We start from the raw sequence: 19,411 nt of genomic DNA, 5'->3' as shown, positions 1-19,411 counted from the left end.
CTGGAGCGGGGTCACGGGGTCTCCCCGGGATAACAGGGTCACGGGGTCTCCCCGGGATAACGGGGCCACGGGGTCTCCCCGGGATAACGGGGTCACGGGGTCTCCCTGGAGCGGGGTCACGGGGTCTCCCCGGGATAACGGGGTCACGGGGTCTCCCCGGGATAACGGGGCCCCGGGGTCTCCCCGGGATAACGGGGTCACGGGGTCTCCCTGGAGCGGGGTCACGGGGTCTCCCCGGGATAACGGGGTCACGGGGTCTCCCCGGGATAACGGGGTCACGGGGTCTCCCTGGAGCGGGGTCACGGGGTCTCCCCGGGATAACGGGGTCACGGGGTCTCCCTGGAGCGGGGTCACGGGGTCTCCCCGGGATAACGGGGCCCCGGGGTCTCCCTGGAGCGGGGTCACGGGGTCTCCCTGGAGCGGGGTCACGGGGTCTCCCGGGATAGCGGGGTCACGGGGTCTCCCTGGAGCGGGGCCCCGGGGTCTCCCCAGGATAACGGGGTCACGGGGTCTCCCTGGAGCGGGGTCACGGGGTCTCCCCGGGATAACGGGATCACGGAGTCTCCCCGGGATAACGGGGTCACGGGGTCTCCCTGGAGCGGGCTCACGGGGTCTCCCCGGGATAACGGGGCCACGGGGTCTCCCCGGGATAACGGGGTCACGGGGTCTCCCCGGGATAACGGGGTCACGGAGTCTCCCCGGGATAACGGGGTCACGGGGTCTCCCCGGGATAACGGGGTCACGGGGTCTCCCCGGGATAACGGGGCCCGGGGTCTCCCCGGGATAACGGGGTCACGGGGTCTCCCCGGGATAACGGGGCCACCGGGTCTCCCCGGGAGCGGGGTCACGGGGTCTCCCTGGGAGCGGGGCCCCGGGGTCTCCCCAGGATAACGGGGCCACCGGGTCTCCCCGGGAGCGGGGTCACGGGGTCTCCCCGGGAGCGGGGCCCCGGGGTCTCCCCAGGATAACGGGGCCCCGGGGTCTCCCGCGACTGAAGATTGATCTGCCAGACAGACACTGCTGTGAGTAACTGAGGGAGAAAAATCATAGAACGGGACTGCACAGAAGGAGGCCATTCGGCCCATCGTGTCCGTGCCAGTTCTTTGAAAGAGCTATCCAATTCGTCCCACTTTCCCCACCCCCGCTCTTTTCCCGTAGCCCTGCAAATTTTTTCCTTTACAATAAAAGCATTAAAAAAATTGCTGTGTTTTTTTTCCATTTTCTTTCTCTTGGACATTTTCCTTTTTTGGTTAGAAAAATATTGGAGATGGAGGAAAGTGGGCAGAATGACTGACAGTCGAGGATCATCCAATCACGTAAGGAAGAGTCTGTTGGCTGTCCAATCGGCCATGGGAAGACGGGGCGATGTGAGGATTGACGTGTCGGGCAACCAATAGCGGGAGTGTGGGGGTGGGGCACTTACAGGTGGGAGGTCAAGTGATAAAAGCTCCAGGAACACGTCCAACCAGAGTTGGCAACCCCCCGCGCCCAGTGATATTTCGAGAGTGTCTGCCCCACATGACAAGATCAATGTTTGATTTCAATGATTTGTGACTCGAATCAAAACATCCGTGGAGTAATCTCCAGAATCAACATACGCTGTGAAAGTTTTTAAAAAGTTTAAAAATATATAGTTTTTTGAAACAGGGGATTTTTGGGGATGATTTTCCCATCATAAATATTTGGGGTGCCAGTGAAAAGAAATATAGGCCCAGGCTCGTGATGCCCAGTCTCCGTCTCCATTATGTTGCCAAGCAGATTTCTGGGGTTTCCTGAAGGGGTGGAACTAGGTACAGAGTGGGTCAGATACAGAGTAAAGCTCCCTCCACACTGTCCCATCAAACACTCCCAGGGCAGGTACAGCACGGGTTAGATACAGAGTAAAGGTCCCTCTACACCGTCCCATCAAACACTCCCAGGGCAGGTACAGCACGGGTTAGATACAGAGTAAAGCTCCCTCTACACTGTCCCATCAAACACTCCCAGGGCAGGTACAGCACGGGTTAGATACAGAGTAAAGCTCCCTCTACACTGTCCCATCAAACACTCCCAGGGCAGGTACAGCATGGGTTAGACACAGAGTAAAGCTCCCTCTACACTGTCCCATCAAACACTCCCAGGGCAGGTACAGCACGGGTTAGATACAGAGTAAAGCTCCCTCCACACTGTCCCATCAAATACTCCCACGGCAGGTACAGCACGGGTCAGATACAGAGTAAAGCTCCCTCCACACTGTCCCATCAAATACTCCCACGGCAGGTACAGCACGGGTTAGATACAGAGTAAAGCTCCCTCTACACTGTCCCATCAAACACTCCCAGGGCAGGTACAGCACGGGTTAGATACAGAGTAAAGCTCCCTCTACACTGTCCCATCAAACACTCCCACGGCAGGTACAGCACGGGTCAGATACAGAGTAAAGCTCCCTCTACACTGTCCCATCAAACACTCCCAGGGCAGGTACAGTACGGGTCAGATACAGAGTAAAGCTCCCTCTACACTGTCCCATCAAACACTCCCAGGGCAGGTACAGCACGGGTTAGATACAGAGTAAAGCTCCCTCTACACTGTCCCATCAAACACTCCCAGGGCAGGTACAGCACGGGTTAGATACAGAGTAAAGCTCCCTCTACACTGACCCATCAAACACTCCCAGGGCAGGTACAGCACGGGTTAGATACAGAGTAAAGCTCCCTCTACACTGTCCCATCAAACACTCCCAGGGCAGGTACAGCACGGGTTAGATACAGAGTAAAGCTCCCTCGACACTGTCCCATCAAACACTCCCACGGCAGGTACAGCACGGGTCAGATACAGAGTAAAGCTCCCTCTACACTGTCCCATCAAACACTCCCAGGGCAGGTACAGTACGGGTCAGATACAGAGTAAAGCTCCCTCTACACTGTCCCATCAAACACTCCCAGGGCAGGTACAGCACGGGTTAGATACAGAGTAAAGCTCCCTCTACACTGTCCCATCAAACACTCCCAGGGCAGGTACAGCACGGGTTAGATACAGAGTAAAGCTCCCTCTACACTGTCCCATCAAACACTCCCAGGGCAGGTACAGCACGGGTCAGATACAGAGTAAAGCTCCCTCTACACTGTCCCATCAAACACTCCCAGGGCAGGTACAGCACGGGTCAGATACAGAGTAAAGCTCCCTCTACACTGTCCCATCAAACACTCCCTGGGCAGGTACAGCACGGGTTAGATACAGAGTAAAGCTCCCTCTACACTGTCCCATCAAACACTCCCAGGGCAGGTACAGAGTGGGTCAGATACAGAGTAAAGCTCCCTCTACACTGTCCTATCAAACACTCCCAGGGCAGGTACAGCACGGGTTAGATACAGAGTAAAGCTCCCTCTACACTGTCCCATCAAACACTCCCAGGGCAGGTACAGCACGGGTTCGATACAGAGTAAAGCTCCCTCTATACTGTCCCATCAAACACTCCCAGGGCAGGTACAGCACGGGTTAGATACAGAGTAAAGCTCCCTCTACACTGTCCCATCAAACACTCCCAGGGCAGGTACAGCACGGGTCAGATACAGAGTAAAGCTCCCTCCACACTGTCCCATCAAACACTCCCAGGGCAGGTACAGCACGGGTTAGATACAGAGTAAAGCTCCCTCTACACTGTCCCATCAAACACTCCCAGGGCAGGTACAGCACGGGTTAGATACAGAGTAAAGCTCCCTCGACACTGTCCCATCAAACACTCCCAGGGCAGGTACAGCACGGGTCAGATACAGAGTAAAGCTCCCTCTACACTGTCCCATCAAACACTCCCAGGGCAGGTTCAGCACGGATTAGATACAGAGTAAAGCTCCCTCTACACTGTCCCATCAAACACTCCCAGGGCAGGTTCAGCACGGATTAGATACAGAGTAAAGCTCCCTCTACACTGTCCCATCAAACACTCCCAGGGCAGGTACAGCACGGGTTAGGTACAGAGTAAAGCTCCATCTACACTGTCCCATCAAACACTCCCAGGGCAGGTGCAGAGTGGGTCAGATACAGAGTAAAGCTCCCTCTACACTGTCCCATCAAACACTCCCAGGGCAGGTACAGCACGGGTTAGATACAACATGAGTTAATAATTTAGGATTTGGACTTTTGGTCCCAGTTTTAGTGTTGCGACTCTCAGTCACAAACCTTTGGTTGGGCTGAGAATTTACTGTTGTTTTAATGTTGAGCCTCATGTTTCTGAACCCTCTCCATCACATGTTAACCACGTTCGATCCTGTGCAATGAATCAGGTCCATACCTGGTTCTGGATCCCGTCAATGTCTGACTTCAGCCTCTGCAGGTAGCGATTAAGTTCAGCAGCCTCGTTCTTCGTACTTCTGAGCTCGTCATTCTGTTTCGCTTTGTCATTCTCCAGTTCCAATAACTGTGAACAAGCAGAGTTGTTATCATCGACCTGCCAGGTATGTGTGTCTGTCTCAGTGTTAACGGAGATCGTTAGAGCGACAGTGTCTGATCAAAGGTGGGCAATGAGAGAAACAGTCCCTCACAACACAGACACAGATGGGTTATTAGAGAAACAGCAACTTTACATCAAAAGTACTTTGTTGTCTGTAAAGCGCTTTGGGACGTCCTGAGGTCGTGAAAGGTGCTATATAAATTCTTTCCCTTCCTAATGTTAGCTGACAGCCACTGTGATTAGATGTTAGCGAGGGATTGGCCGTACCTTACTCTGATACCAGGCCTCTGCCTCGGCCTTGTTCCTCGATGCCACATCGGCATGTTGGCGTTTCATATCATCGATCATTTGTTTCATGTCCAACTGGCGGCTATTGTTGACCTTCAGGGTGATGGCTGAATTCTGGATCTGTGACTGGAGCTCCTGGATTTCCTGCAATCACACATTTCACAACCTGTTAGAGTCTGGCCCACTCCTCTCAGCAGTTTAATTCACAGATCAATACCCCGACTGGGTGAGTAAAGCTCCCTCTACACTGTCCCATCAAACACTCCCAGGGCAGGTACAGCACGGGTTAGATACAGTGTAAAACTCCCTCTACACTGGCCAACGTGCTATGCCCTGGAAGTGAATATTCTCAGGTCACTGGCAGGCAGTTTATCGCTGGGGGTCGAGGGCAAAGAAGAGTCAGGAGGCTGATCTTGCATCAAAGGATTGAATTATGAAGAAAGATTGAAAGAATTTGGTCTTCTCTGCCTCATGCGCTAGCATCTGAGCGGAGATATTGAGCCTCATCAGGTCGTGAATGGTGTTGAAGAGGTAATTGTAGAATATTGCTACAGACTAAACTGTGACAGTAAGACATAGACCCATGGGGTCAATATAGGAAAAGGTTCATTTAGGACTGGTATCAGGAAGTTCTTCTTAAGAGAAAGGGTGAGGGACATTAATTGGACTGTGGGATAGGGGACTGGAGGTAAAAACAAACCCTGGGATCAATTAAGAAATGGATGGATGTACCAGTTGGTGGCAGGGCAGTTGTCGGGTCCTTCAAGATGAGATAGGCTGAATCATACATCACAGAAGGAGGCCATTCGGCCCATCATGCCTGTGCCGGCTCTTTGAAAGAGCTATCCAATTAGTCCCACTCCCCCATAGCCCTGAAATATTTCCTTTCCAAGTATTTATCCAATTCCCTTTTGAAAGTTACTATTGAATCTGCTTCCACCGCCCTTTCAGGCAGCGCATTCCAGATCATAACAACTGCGTAAAAAAATTTCTCTTCACCTCCCGACTGGTTCTTTTGCCGATTATCTAAAACGTGTGTGATGGTGGAATAGGCCCTTCTCAATTCTTGGGACCACAGGTAAATGAACTGTCCGAATCATACGATAAAGAACGTACCTCAGCATACAGCTGCTTCAAGAACTCGATCAGATTCGTCAGGTAATCCAACTTTGATTCCAGCTCCATCTTTTGAAAATAGGCGTCGTCCACGTCCTGGTAAAATGATTTGAGGAGGACAAGAAATGGCGAAACTTTAGGTGACGGAGGCAACCCTCTCTCATTTTTACATTACACCAGGAAGTTTGGACCAAGCAAAAGCCCCTCAGCCCATCAAACCCTTCCTTTCTCGCAGACCGTGAACAGCTACACAAGTCATGGACTCCCTCCCTGCCCCACTCCACTCAAGGTCTCTCTCCCCAACTCCCATGTGAATCAATCCAGACCCTGTCCCGTTTCTCAACAGGTTTTGATACATTCCCTTCTTTAAAAAAGGGATCAATTGAGAGTTTCACACCTCTTGAACTCTCTCTTCCAAGTTCTTTTCAGAAGTCCCTTACAGTATTGGTGACTTTCAGTCTCATGCCAGTATTTAGCCTTAGATGGGAGTTTACCACCCACTCGGTCCAAACGAGCCACGATCTGCTTCGGCTTCACACCTCAGAGTGTTCTATCTACAGGATGACAAGGGGAGTCTTACCACCTCCTCGTGACATTCAGAGGCTTTCCCATCGCCGAATCCCCCACCATCAACATCCTGGGGGTCATCATTGACCAGAAACTTAACTGGACCAGCCACATAAATACTGTGGCTACAAGAGCAGGTCAGAGGCTGGGTATTCTGCGGCGAGTGACTCACCTCCTGACTCCCCAAAGCCTCTCCATCGTCTACAAGGCACAAGTCAGGAGTGTGATGGAATACTCTCCACTTGCCTGGATGAGTGCAGCTCCAACAACACTCAAGAACCTCGACACCATCCAGGACAAAGCAGCCTGGCTTGATTGGCACCCCATCCACCACCCTAAACATTCACTCCCTTCACCACCGACGCACAGTGGCTGCAGTGTATACCATCTACAGGATGCACTGCAGCAACTCGCCAGGGCTTCTTCGACAGCACCTCCCAAAACCGAGACCTCTACCACCTAGAAGGACAAGAGCAGCAGGCACATGGGAACACCACCACCTGCACGTTCCCCTCCAAGTCACACACCATCTTGACTTGGAAATATATCGCCGTTCCTTCATCGTCGCTGGGTCAAAATCCTGGAACTCCCTTCCTAACAGCACTGTGGGAGAACCTTCACCACACGGACTGCAGCGGTTCAAGAATGCGGCTCACCACCACCTTCTCAAGGGCAATTAGGGATGGGCAATAAATGCCGGCATTGCCAGCGACGCCCACATCACGAGAATGAATTAAAAAATAGACCCAGAATTAACTACTTTTTCTGTGAGTTGGTTTTAGATCCACTGTTCGGAGAGGAAAGACATTCTGCAAGTTCACTGCCCAGGTCAATTGGCCTCGACCTTAGCAATATCAATGGACCCTATCTTACCATGAGTTCTCCACAATGCTGCACTTGGGGTCATCAGCCATGTACTTCACGCATGGCTACATTATTCCCCACCCCTCCTCCCCACTTCAGAATGGGCTCTCCCTGGTGCTCCCCTTGCCTTAAAAAAAAATGGTCGCGGTTTCAAAATGGCAGCCATGCTGCAGAGAATGAGATGCCGGTCAGTGGTTTGGCTCGAAATTTAACTGAGGAACGGGATGAGGGCAAGAAGGTCTTCAGCATAAAGTGCCATGGTCTTCTTCACTCGGAGGGTTGTGAATCTTTGGAATTCTCACCCCAGAGGGCTGTGGATGCTCAGTCGTTGAATATATTCAAGGCTGAGATCGATAGACTTTTGGACTCTAGGGGAATCAAGGGATTTGGGGATCGGGCGGGAAAGTGGAGTTGAGGTAGAAGATCAGCCATGATCTGATTGAACGGCGGAGCAGGATCGAGGGGCCGAGTGGTCTACTCCTGCTCCTATTTCTTATGTTCTTATACCGAGCTGCACTGCTCCAGAGGACTCTCTGCTTCTCTCACTGCCAGGTCTCTCTCTGTTGCCATTGTTCTTGCTTCACTTTTTTTGGGCTAGGGTTGGTTTCCTGTTGGTTTAGTGATTTGATGTGGCAAATGGCATCCAACTATGTTCAATACTGTTTTATATTTAATACAAGTTATTTTATTATTATTAATAAAAAAGTGCATTTACAGCTGCTCCAGCACAGGAGCACAGATTGGAGATCGGAGACTCGGGAGTGTCACAAATTGAGGGCACTGATCTGCACAGCCAATTTCTCCGTTACTTGCTCCCTGAAGCCTTGCAGAAGCGGCCTTGTTTTACATCCTGTAGCATTATACATAGGGGGCCAAGACCAAGTGTAGATTTCACGTCAAACTGGGTTAGAGGACGGATAATCGAACCAAGGCAGGCAGATGTATTTCAGTCCCCGTTTTAAAATTATACATTCCATCATTATAATTACATTGCCATTCTAAATTTCTTTGTTCATATTTACAGTGGAAGCTGCCTATGTAAACTTGTCCTGCTGTAATTATACCCTACTGCCAGTGGGGGTGCTGCAGTGCAGATCCTTGGACAGTGTCCCTATCTACATCCAGATCCTTGGACAATGTCCCTATCTACACCCAGGTCCTTGGACAATGTCCCTATCTACACCCAGATCCTTGGACAATGTCCCTATCTACACCCAGATCCATGGACAATGTCCCTATCTACACCCAGGTCCTTGGACAATGTCCCTATCTACACCCAGGTCCTTGGACAATGTCCCTATCTACACCCAGATCCATGGACAATGTCCCTATCTACACCCAGACTATCTACACCCAGATCCATGGACAATGTCCCTATCTACACCCAGACTATCTACACCCAGATCCATGGACAATGTCCCTATCTACACCCAGACTATCTACACCCAGATCCTTGGACAGTGTCCCTATCTACACCCAGACTATCTACACCCAGATCCTTGGACAGTGTCCCTATCTACATCCAGATCCTTGGACAGTGTCCCTATCTACACCCAGACTATCTACACCCAGATCCTTGGACAGTGTCCCTATCTACACCCAGACTATCTACATCCAGATCTTGGACAGTGTCCCTGTCTATACCCAGATCCTTGGACAGTGTCCCTATCTACATCCAGATCCTTGGACAGTGTCCCTATCTACACCCAGACTATCTACACCCAGATCCTTGGACAGTGTCCCTATCTACACCCAGACTATCTACACCCAGATCCTTGGACAATGTCCCTATCTACACCCAGGTCCTTGGACAGTGTCCCTATCTACACCCAGACTATCTACACCCAGATCCTTGGACAGTGTCCCTATCTACACCCAGACTATCTACACCCAGATCCTTGGACAGTGTCCCTATCTACACCCAGACTATCTACATCCAGATCTTGGACAGTGTCCCTGTCTATACCCAGATCCTTGGACAGTGTCCCTATCTACATCCAGATCCTTGGACAGTGTCCCTATCTACACCCAGACTATCTGCACCCAGATCCTTGGACAATGTCCCTATCTACACCCAGACTATCTACACCCAGATCCTTGGACAGTGTCCCTATCTACACCCAGACTATCTACACCCAGATCCTTGGACAATGTCCCTATCTACACCCAGATCTTTGGACAGTGTCCCTATCTACACCCAGACTATCTACACCCAGATCCTTGGACAATGTCCCTATCTACATCCAGATCCTTGGACAGTGTCCCTATCTACACCCAGACTATCTACACCCAGATCCTTGGACAGTGTCCCTATCTACACCCAGACTATCTACATCCAGATCCTTGGACAGTGTCCCTATCTACACCCAGACTATCTACACCCAGATCCTTGGATAGTGTCCCTATCTACACCCAGACTATCTACGCCCAGATCCTTGGACAGTGTTCCTATCTACACCCAGATCACCTACACCCAGATCATCTACACCCAGACCATCTACACCCAGACCACCTACACCCAGACCATCTACACCCAGACCACCTACACCCAGACCACCTACACCCAGACCACCTACACCCAGACCACCTACACCCAGACCACCTACACCCAGACCACCTACACCCAGATCCTTGGACAGTGTCCCTATCTACACCCAGATCACCTACACCCAGACCATCTACACCCAGACCATCTACACCCAGACCATCTACGGTGCAGATCCCTGGATTGTCCACCAACCTTCTTAAGGATCACAAATTCATTCTCCATTGCCGTGCGTGAGTTAATCTCGTCCTCGTACTTTCCTTTGAAGTCTTCAACCATGAGTTGTGTCTGTGTGAGCTGTGCCTTCAGCCTGTCCTTCTCCCTTTCCAGCTCGTTCTGCTGTTGTTTGAGTTTGTTGCAGAACAAATGGACGATTTTGTCAGCGTTTGATTTATACGAGTCTGTCTGCTGCAGCAGCTCCCAGCGGGTCTCCAAAACCTTGTTCTCCTGCTCCAGCTTACGGACCTACGCAGAACAAAAGGGGCAAGAATGACCCCTTGACCTCATCCACCAAATCCCACAAAGGTGGTGGACTCCTCACTGCCCTCCGAAGCGGCCCAGCGAGTTACTCCGTCGTATCAAACCCGCTACAAGGGAAAGAGAAATAAAACTGGACCTTTCACTCGGCTGCGACCCAGGCATCGAATCAGGACATGACGAAGGCACATCCAGCCCAAACTCGACCCTGCAAAGTCCTCCTGACTAACATCTGGAGACTGGTGCCAAACCTGGGATCAGCAACAGCCTGAGACAGTCATGTTACACGTGAGCTGTGGCTCAGTGGGCAGCACTCTTGTCTCTGAGTCAGAAGATCATGGGTTCAAGACCCACTCCACGAGACATAAGCTCAAAATCCAGGCTGATGCTCCTGGGGGGCCAGCACTGGGGGAGCGCTGCACTGTCGGAGGGTCAGTACTGGGGGAGCCCTGCACTGTCGGGGGGCCAGTACTGGGGGAGCCCTGCACTGTCGGAGGGTCAGTACTGGGGGAGCCCTGCACTGTCGGGGGGCCAGTACTGGGGGAGCCCTGCACTGTCGGGGCCCAGTACTGGGGGAGCCATGCACTGTCGGCGGGGCCAGTACTGGGGGAGCCCTGCACTGTCGGGGGGCCAGTATTGGGGGAGCCCTGCACTGTCAGGGGGCCAGTACTGGGGGAGCCCTGCACTGTCGGGGGGCCAGTACTGGGGGAGCCCTGCACTGTCGGAGGGCCAGTACTGGGGGAGCTCTGCACTGTCGGGGGGCCAGTACTGGGGGAGCCCTGCACTGTCGGAGGGCCAGTACTGGGGGAGCCCTGCACTGTCGGAGGGCCAGTACTGGGGGAGCCCTGCACTGTCGGAGGGTCAGTACTGGGGGAGCCCTGCACTGTCAGAGGGCCAGTACTGGGGGAGCCCTGCACTGTCGGAGGGTCAGTACTGGGGGAGCCCTGCACTGTCGGGGGGCCAGTACTGGGGGAGCCCTGCACTGTCAGAGGGCCAGTTCTGGGGGAGCCCTGCACTGTCGGGGGGCCAGTACTGGGGGAGCCCTGCACTGTCGGAGGGCCAGTACTGGGGAAGCCCTGCACTGTCAGAGGGCCAGTACTGGGGAAGCCCTGCACTGTCGGGGGGCCAGTACTGGGGGAGGTCTGCACTGTCAGAGGGTCAGTACCGGGGGAGCCCTGCACTGTCGGGGGGCCAGTACTGGGGGAGGTCTGCACTGTCGGAGGGCCAGTAGCGGGGGGGCGGTGTTGCACTGTCAGGGGCCAGTACCGGGGGAGCTCTGCACTGTCGGAGGGCCACTACCGGGGTGGGGGGGAGCCCTGCACTGTCATTGAATCATAGAATGGTTACAGCACAGAAGGAGGCCATTTGGCCCATCAGGCCTACGCCGGATCTTTGTAAGAGCAATCCAGTTAGTCCTGATCCCACACTGTAGCCCTGCAAATTTTTTCCCTTCAAGTATTTATCCAATTCCTTTTTGAAAGCCACGATTGAATCTGGTTCCACCGCCCTTTCAGGCTTCGCATTCCAGATCATAACCACTCGCTGCGTAAAAAGTTTTTCCTCATGTCGCCTTTGGTTCTTTTGCCAATCACCTTAAATCTGTGTCCTCTGGTTCTTGACCCTTCTGCCAATAGGAACAGTTTCTCTTTATTTACTTAACTAAACCCTTCATGATTTTGAACATCTCGATCAAATTTCCTATTAACTCTCTGCTCCAAGTGCTGTTGGGGAAGGTTTAAACTAGAGTGGCAGGGGGATGGGAACCTGAGCGGGGAGTCAGAAGGGAGTAAAGTTGAGAGCAGCAAGAGAGGGGAAGACCCAGGGGAAATCTACAATACAAATAGTACAAATAGTTGTTCAAAAACAAGTGAAAGGGAAAAACGTAGAGCAGCGGAAAGAAAGTGTACTTTAGACATTACAGATAAAGTGAAAACTAGAAGGCGTAAGGCGATTAACCCAGCATCAAAGCTGAAGGTCAGGCTAGGGTGTGTGGCCCAACTAAGAGTTCTATGTACAAATGCACGGAGTATAAGGAATAAATTAAATGAACTCCAGGTTCAAATTCAAATTGGAGGGTATGACATGATAGCTATCACTGAGACATGGCTGCAGGATGGTCAGGATTGGGAACTAAATATACCGGGTTATATGGTCTATAGGAGAGACAGGGAAAATGGAAGAGGGGGAGGAGTAGCCTTAATGATTTGAGATGAAATCACTTCAATGATAAAGGAGGATATAACGAGAGGTAAGCAGCCAACAGAGACCTTATGGGTTGAATTGAGAAATAGGAAAGGATCTAAGACTATAGTGGGAGTTGTGTATAGGACCCCTGGCAGCAGCTCTGAAGTGCTAGATTGTATAAATGCAGAGATTAGACAAGTGTGTAACAAAGGCATAGTGGTCTTAATGGGGGACTTTAACCTTCACATAGACTGGGAAAAGCAGACGAGCAACTGTCCGAAAGGTAGTGAATTTCTTGAGTGTGTCCGGGATAGTTTTCTACAGCAGTATGTCCGAGAGGCAACAAGGGGCAAGCCATACTAGATTTAGTAATGAGTAATGAACCAGATTTAGTTAACGGCTCAACTGTACGTGAACATCTATCCAATAGTGATCATAACATGATCGAGTTCAATGTAATGTTTGAAAGGGAAAAATGTGAGTCAGCTGCTAAGATTCTAGACTTGGGTAAGGCCGACTTCAATGGAATGAGACAGAGACTGTCCACAGTAAACTGGGCAAATCTGTTAATGGGTAAAACGACTGATGATCAGTGGGAAATGTTTAAAGAAACATTTAATGAGATACAGAATTGGTTTATACCCCTGAGGGGCAAGAACTCTACTTGCCAAAAAAAACAGCCATGGACAACTAAAGAGGTAAGGGACAGTATAAGACATAAGGAAAGGGATTACAAAAAGGCAAAAAATGGCACAGATCCTGGCGAATGGGAAAGATACAAAGATCAACAAAAGGGTCACAAAACAGATAGCAAGAGCTACAAAAAGAGAGTATGAAAAGAAACTCGCAAGGGATATCAAAACCAATATGAAGAACTTTTATAGTTATATTAGGAAAAAGAGGGTGGTCAGGAGCAGTGTTGGCCCCTTAAAAACTGAAAGTGGGGATATTGTCATTGACAATGGGGAAATGGCGGACATGTTGAACGATTACTTTGCGTTAGTATTTACAGTAGAAAAAGAGGATAGCATGCTGGAAATCCCAAGAAAACTAATATTGAATCGGGGACAGGGATTCGATAAAATTAACATAAGTAAAGCAACAGTAATGAAGAAAATAATAGCACTAAAGAGTGACCAATCCCCAGGACCAGATGGTTTCCATCCCAGGGTTTTAAAGGAAGTAGGTGAGCACATTGCAGATGCCCTAACTATAATCTTTCAAAGTTCTCTAGATTCAGGAACTGTCCCTCTAGATTGGAAAATTGCACATGTCACTCCGCTTTTTAAGAAAGGAGAGAGAGGGAAACTGGGGAATTATAGACCAGTTAGCCTAACATCTGTTGTGGGGAAATTGCTGGAGTCTATAATTAAGGATAGGGTGACTGAACACCTCGAGAATTTTCAGTTGATCAGAGAGAGCGAGCATGGATTTGTGAAAGGTAGGTCGTGCCTGACAAACCTGATTGAATTTTTTGAAGAGGTGACTAAAGTAGTGGGCAGGGGAATGTCAATGGATGTTATTTATATGGACTTCCAGAAGGCATTTGATAAGGTCCCATATAAGAGACTGTTAGCTAAAATAGAAGCCCATGGAATCGAGGGAAAAGTACGGACTTGGTTAGGAAGTTGGCTGAGCGAAAGGCGACAGAGAGTAGGGATAATGGGTAGGTACTCACATTGGCAGGATGTGACTGGTGGAGTCACGCAGGGATCTGTCTTGGGGCCTCAATTATTCATAATATTTACTAACGATTTAGATGAAGGCACAGAAAGTCTCATATCTAAGTTTGCCGATGACACAAAGATTGGTGGCATTGTAAGCAGTGTAGATGAAAACATAAAATTACAAAGCAATATTGATAGATTAGGTGAATGGGCAAAACTGTGGTAAATGGAATTCAATGTAAACAAATGTGAGGTCATCCACTTTGGATCAAAAAAGGATAGAACAGGGTACTTTCTAAATGGTAAAAAGTTAAAAACAGTGGATATCCAAAGGGACTTAGGGGTTCAGGTACATAGATCATTGAAGTGTCATGAACAGGTGCAGAAAATAATCAATAAGGCTAATGGAATGCTGGCCTTTATATTTAGAGGACTGGAGTACAAGGGGGCAGAAGTTATGCTGCAGCTATACAAAATCCTGGTTAGACCGCACCTGGAGCACTGTGAGCAGTTCTGGGCACCGCACCTTCGGAAGGACATATTGGCCTTGGAGGGAGTGCAGCGTAGGTTTACTAGAATAATACCCGGACTTCAAGGGTTAAGTTACGAGGAGAGATTACACAAATTGGGGTTGTATTCTCTGGAGTTTCGAAGGTTAAGGGGCGATCTGATCGAAGTTTATAAGATATTAAGGGGAACAGATAGGGTGGATAGAGAGAAACTATTTCCGCTGGTTGGGGATTTTAGGAGTAGGGGCACAGTCTAAAAATTAGAGCCAGACCTTTCAGGAGCGAGATTAGAAAACATTTCTACACACAAAGGGTGGTAGAAGTTTGGAACTCTCTCCCGCAAATGGCAATTGATACTAGCTCAATTGCTAAATTTAAATCTGAGATAGATAGCTTTTTGGCAACCAAAGGTATTAAGGGATATGGGCCAAAGGCAGGTATATGGAGTTAGATCACAGATCAGCCATGATCTTATCAAATGGCGGAGCAGGCACGAGGGGCTGAATGGCCTACTCCTGTTCCTATGTTCCTAGAATAACCCCAGCTTCTCCAGTCTATCCTTATAACTAAAGTCCCTCATCCATGGAACCATTCTAGTAAATCTCTTCTGCACCCTCTCTAAGGCCTTCACATCTTTCCTAAAGTGCGGTGCCCAGAACTGGACACAATACTCCAGTTGTGGTCGAACCAGTGTTTTATACAGGTTCATCATAGAATCATAGAATGGTTACAGCACAGAAGGAGGCCATTCGGCCCGTTGAGCCTGTGCCGGCTCTCTGCAAGAGCAATCCAGCTGGTCCCACTCCCCCGCCCTTTCCCCATAGGCCTGCAAATTTTTTCCCTTCAATTACTTCTCCATTTCCATTTTGAAAGCCACGATTGAATCTGCCTCCACCACCCCCTCAGGCAGGGCATTCCAGATCCCAACAAATTTTTCCTCATGTCACCTTTGGTTCTTTTGCCAATCACCTTAAATCTGTGCCCTCTGGTTCTTGATCCTTCCACCAATGGGAAGAGTTTCTCTCTATCTACTCTGTCGAGATCTCTCATAATTTTTTACACCTCGATCAAATCTCCTCGCATAACTTCCATACTTTTGTACTCTGTGCCTCTATTTATAAAGCCCAGGATCCTGTATGCTTTTTTAACTGCTTTCTCAACCTGTCCTGCCAACTTCAACGATTTGTGTACATATACCCCCAGATCTCTCTGTTCCTGCACCCGTTTTAGAATTGTGCCCTTTAGTTTATATTGCCTCTCCTCATTCTTGCTGCCAAAATGTATCACTTTGCACTTCTCTGCGTTAAATTTCATCTGCCATGTGTCTGTCCATTCCACCAGCCTGTCTATGTCCTCTTGAAGTCTATCATTATCCTCCTCACTGTTTACTACACTTCCAAGTTTTGTGTCATCTGCAAATTTTGAAATTGTGCCCTGAACACTTGCAATTCTCCAGTCCTCTGGCACCACCCCCGTATCTACGGATGTTTGGAAGATTATGACCAGTACCTCCGCAATTTCCATCTATACCTCCCTCGGCAAGCTAGGATGCATCCCATCCGGACCGGGTGACTTATCTACTTTAAGTACAGCCAGCCTTTCTAGTACCTCCTTTCTATCAATTTTTAGCCCATCCAGTATCTCAACTACCTCCTCTTTTACTAAGACTCTGGCAGCATCTTCTTCCTTGGTAAAGACAGATGCAAAGTACTCATTTAGTACCTCGGCCATCCCCTCTGCCTCCATGAGTAGATCTCCTTTATGGTCCCTAATTGGCCCCACCCCTCCTCTTACTACCCGTTTACTGTTTACGTGCCTGTAGAAGACTTTTGGATTCCCTTTTATGTTGGCCACCAGTCTATTCTCATACTCTCTCTTTGCCCCTCTTATTTCCTTTTTCACTTCCCCTCTGAACTTTCTATATTCTGCCTGGTTTTCACTTGTGTTATTAACCTGACATCTGTCATACGGCCCTTTTTTCCGTTTCATCTTACTCACTATCTCTTTTGTCATCCAGGGAGCTCTGGCTTTAGTTGCCCTACCTTTCTCCCTCATGGGAATGTACCTAGACTGTACCCGAACCATCTCCTCTTTAAAGGCCGCCCATTGTTCAATTACAGTTTTACCTGCCAATCTTTGATTCCAATTTACCCGGGCCAGATCTGTTCTCATCCCATTGAAATTGGCCCTCCTCCAATTAAGTATTTTTACTCTAGATTGCTCCTTGTCCTTTTCCATAACTAATCTAAACCTTATGATACTATGATCACTGTTCCCTAAATGTTCCCCCACTGACACTTGCTCCACCTGACCCACCTCATTCCCCAGAGCCAGATCCGAGGGTCGTACTGTCAGAGGGTCAGTACTGAGGGACCGTCTTTCGGATGAGACATTAAACCAATGCCCCATTTGCCCACTCGGGTGGATGTAAAAATTCCCACAGCCACTCTTTGAAGAAGAGCGGGGGGGAGTTCCCCTCCGGTATCCTGGGTCAATAGTTATCCCTCAACCAACATCACTAAAACAGATTATCTGGTCATTTATCCCATTGCTGTTTGTGGGATCTTGCTGTGCACAGATTGGATGGCGAGTTCCCTACATCACAACAGTGAGTACACTTCAAAAAGTAATTGGCTGTAAAGCGCTTTGGGACGTCCTGAGGTGGTGAAAGGCGCTATATAAATGCAAGTTCTTTCTTTCCTCACACTCACGAGAAACACCACCTCGGTAAAGAACCTGCCGGGGTGGGGGGAGGGAGGGGCGTTTCCCCCACGGGCAGTTACTATACTTGTTCAGCCCGGTAGGTGTCAGGCATGGTCCAGGGATGGGCGGTTCCCGTCTCTGCTGGCGTGCACAGAATGACTAAACCAAAAGCAAAATACTGCGGATGCTGGAAATCTGAAATAAAAGCAGAGAATGCTGGAGAAGCTCAGCCAGTGAGGCAGCATCTGTGGAGAGAGAAACAGAGTTAATGGTTTCAGGTCGAAGAACTTTCATCAGGACTGGACGAAAGGTCATTGACCTGAATCATTAACTCTTTCTTCCTCCAGACGCTGCCTCACTGGCTGAGTTTCTCCATCATTCTCTGATTTTATTATTGTACAGAATAACTGATTTCCATTTGAAATGACAGGTTATGCAGTCTATATCCCGGGGCTGTTAGCTTCATGCTCGTGTAAGTCGATTAACCCTCTCCCTGCTGGGCAGGCATCAATTAATATTTCTCCCCACATCCTCGTGTTCAAATCTCTGCATGGCCTCGCCCCTCCCTACTCCTGACCTCCCCCGATCCTACAAATCTCCGAGATCTCTGCGTTCCTCCAATCTGGCCACCATTCCTTCCCCCACTCCATGCCGAATAGTGAGTGGGGGAGGGGGGGTTGTGAATAGAGAGAGTGTGAAATGGGATGGGAGAGAGGGAGTGTGAAATGGGATGGGAGAGAGGGAGTGTGAAATGGGATGGGAGAGAGGGAGTGTGAAATGGGATGGGAGAGAGGGAGTGTGAAAAGGGATGGGAGAGAGGGAGTGTGAAATGGGATGGGAGAGAGGGAGTGTGAAAAGGGATGGGAGAGAGGGAGTGTGAAATGGGATGGATGGAGAGAGTGGGGAAGGGATGGATGGAGAGAGTGGGGAAGGGGATGGATGGAGAGAGTGGGGAAGGGATGGATGGAGAGAGTGGGGAAGGGGATGGAGAGGGTGGGGAGGGGCCGGGGGTCGAGGCCGGGTCTCCGGTCGCTGTCTCTCACCTTGCCGATCACATCCGAGAACTTGTTGTTGAGACCCTTGATGTCATCCTTCTCCTGAGTCCGGAGGGCCCGGCTCCGGGGGTCGATCTCCACCTTGGGGGAGTCATTCAGCAGGATGGAGGAGGACACGGGGAAGCTCCGGGGGGCTGACCGGTAGTTGTATTTTTGCAGCGATTGGCTGCTGAAATTCATCCCCGGTCTCTGCATCTTTGGTCCTGGTCCCTGCTCCCTGGGTCCTGGTCCTGCTCCCTGGATCCTGGTCCTTGGTCCTGCTCCTTGTCCTTGTCCTGCTCCCTGGGTCCTGGTCCTTGGTCCTGCTCCTTGTCCTTGTCCTGCTCCCTGGGTCCTGGTCCTGCTCCCTGGGTCCTGGTCCTTGGTCCTGCTCCTTGTCCTTGTCCTGCTCCCTGGGTCCTGGTCCTGCTCCCTGGTCCTTGGTCCTGGTCCTGGTCCCTTGTCCTGTCCCTGGTCCTTGTCCCTGGTCTTGGTCCCTTGTCCTGTCCCTGGTCCTGGTCCCTGGTCTTGGTCTTGGTCCCTTGTCCTGTCCCTGGTCCTGGTCCTGGTTCCTGGTCCTTGTCCCTGGTCTTGGTCCCTTGTCCTGTCCCTGGTCCTGGTCCCTGGTCTTGGTCTTGGTCCCTTGTCCCTTGTCCTGTCCTTGGTCCTGGTCCTTGTCCTGTCCTGGTTCCTGGTTCCTGGTCTTGGTCCCTTGTCCTGTCCCTGGTCCTGGTCCCTGGTCTTGGTCCTGGTCCCCTTGTCCTTGTCCTGTCCTTGGTCCTGGTCCTTGTCCTGTCCTTGGTCCTGGTCCCTGGTCCTGGTCCCTGGTCTTGGTCCTGGTCCTTGTCCTTGTCCTTGTCCTGTCCTTGGTCCTGGTCCTTGTCCTCTGGTCCTGATGCTCCGAGCTCTGTCCGGGACCCGCTCCGAGTGCCGGCCGCTGCCGCGCACCTGTCCCTTTAAGGTTCTCATTTGCATCCGTCCTGTGTTCCCATTGGACAAGGGGAGGGGCGTGGCCTTATTAAACCCAC

The 19,411-nt window shown here is 50.4% G+C and overlaps 1 protein-coding gene across 1 annotated transcript in view; it reads right to left on the bottom strand.

Annotated features, from left to right (window-relative positions):
- Positions 1 to 19,295, bottom strand: part of LOC137323463 (keratin, type II cytoskeletal 8-like) — a 27,920-nt gene extending 8,625 nt beyond the window's left edge. The window contains exons 1-5 of the mRNA XM_067986955.1: positions 18,393 to 19,295; positions 10,005 to 10,274; positions 5,834 to 5,929; positions 4,697 to 4,861; positions 4,271 to 4,396 (exon numbers count right to left, since the gene is read on the bottom strand). Of these exons, the coding sequence (XP_067843056.1) occupies positions 4,271 to 4,396; positions 4,697 to 4,861; positions 5,834 to 5,929; positions 10,005 to 10,274; positions 18,393 to 18,599 (864 nt within the window). The 5' untranslated portion in view covers positions 18,600 to 19,295. The remainder of the gene's footprint in view (positions 1 to 4,270; positions 4,397 to 4,696; positions 4,862 to 5,833; positions 5,930 to 10,004; positions 10,275 to 18,392) is intronic.
- Positions 19,296 to 19,411: the final 116 nt, after the last annotated feature.

The sequence above is a fragment of the Heptranchias perlo genome, chromosome 7, assembly GCF_035084215.1.
Source record: "Heptranchias perlo isolate sHepPer1 chromosome 7, sHepPer1.hap1, whole genome shotgun sequence".
Classification (NCBI taxonomy): Eukaryota; Metazoa; Chordata; class Chondrichthyes; order Hexanchiformes; family Hexanchidae; genus Heptranchias; species Heptranchias perlo.
The sequence above is the reverse complement of the archived record's forward strand: the minus strand, read 5'-3'. Positions and strand labels throughout refer to the sequence as shown.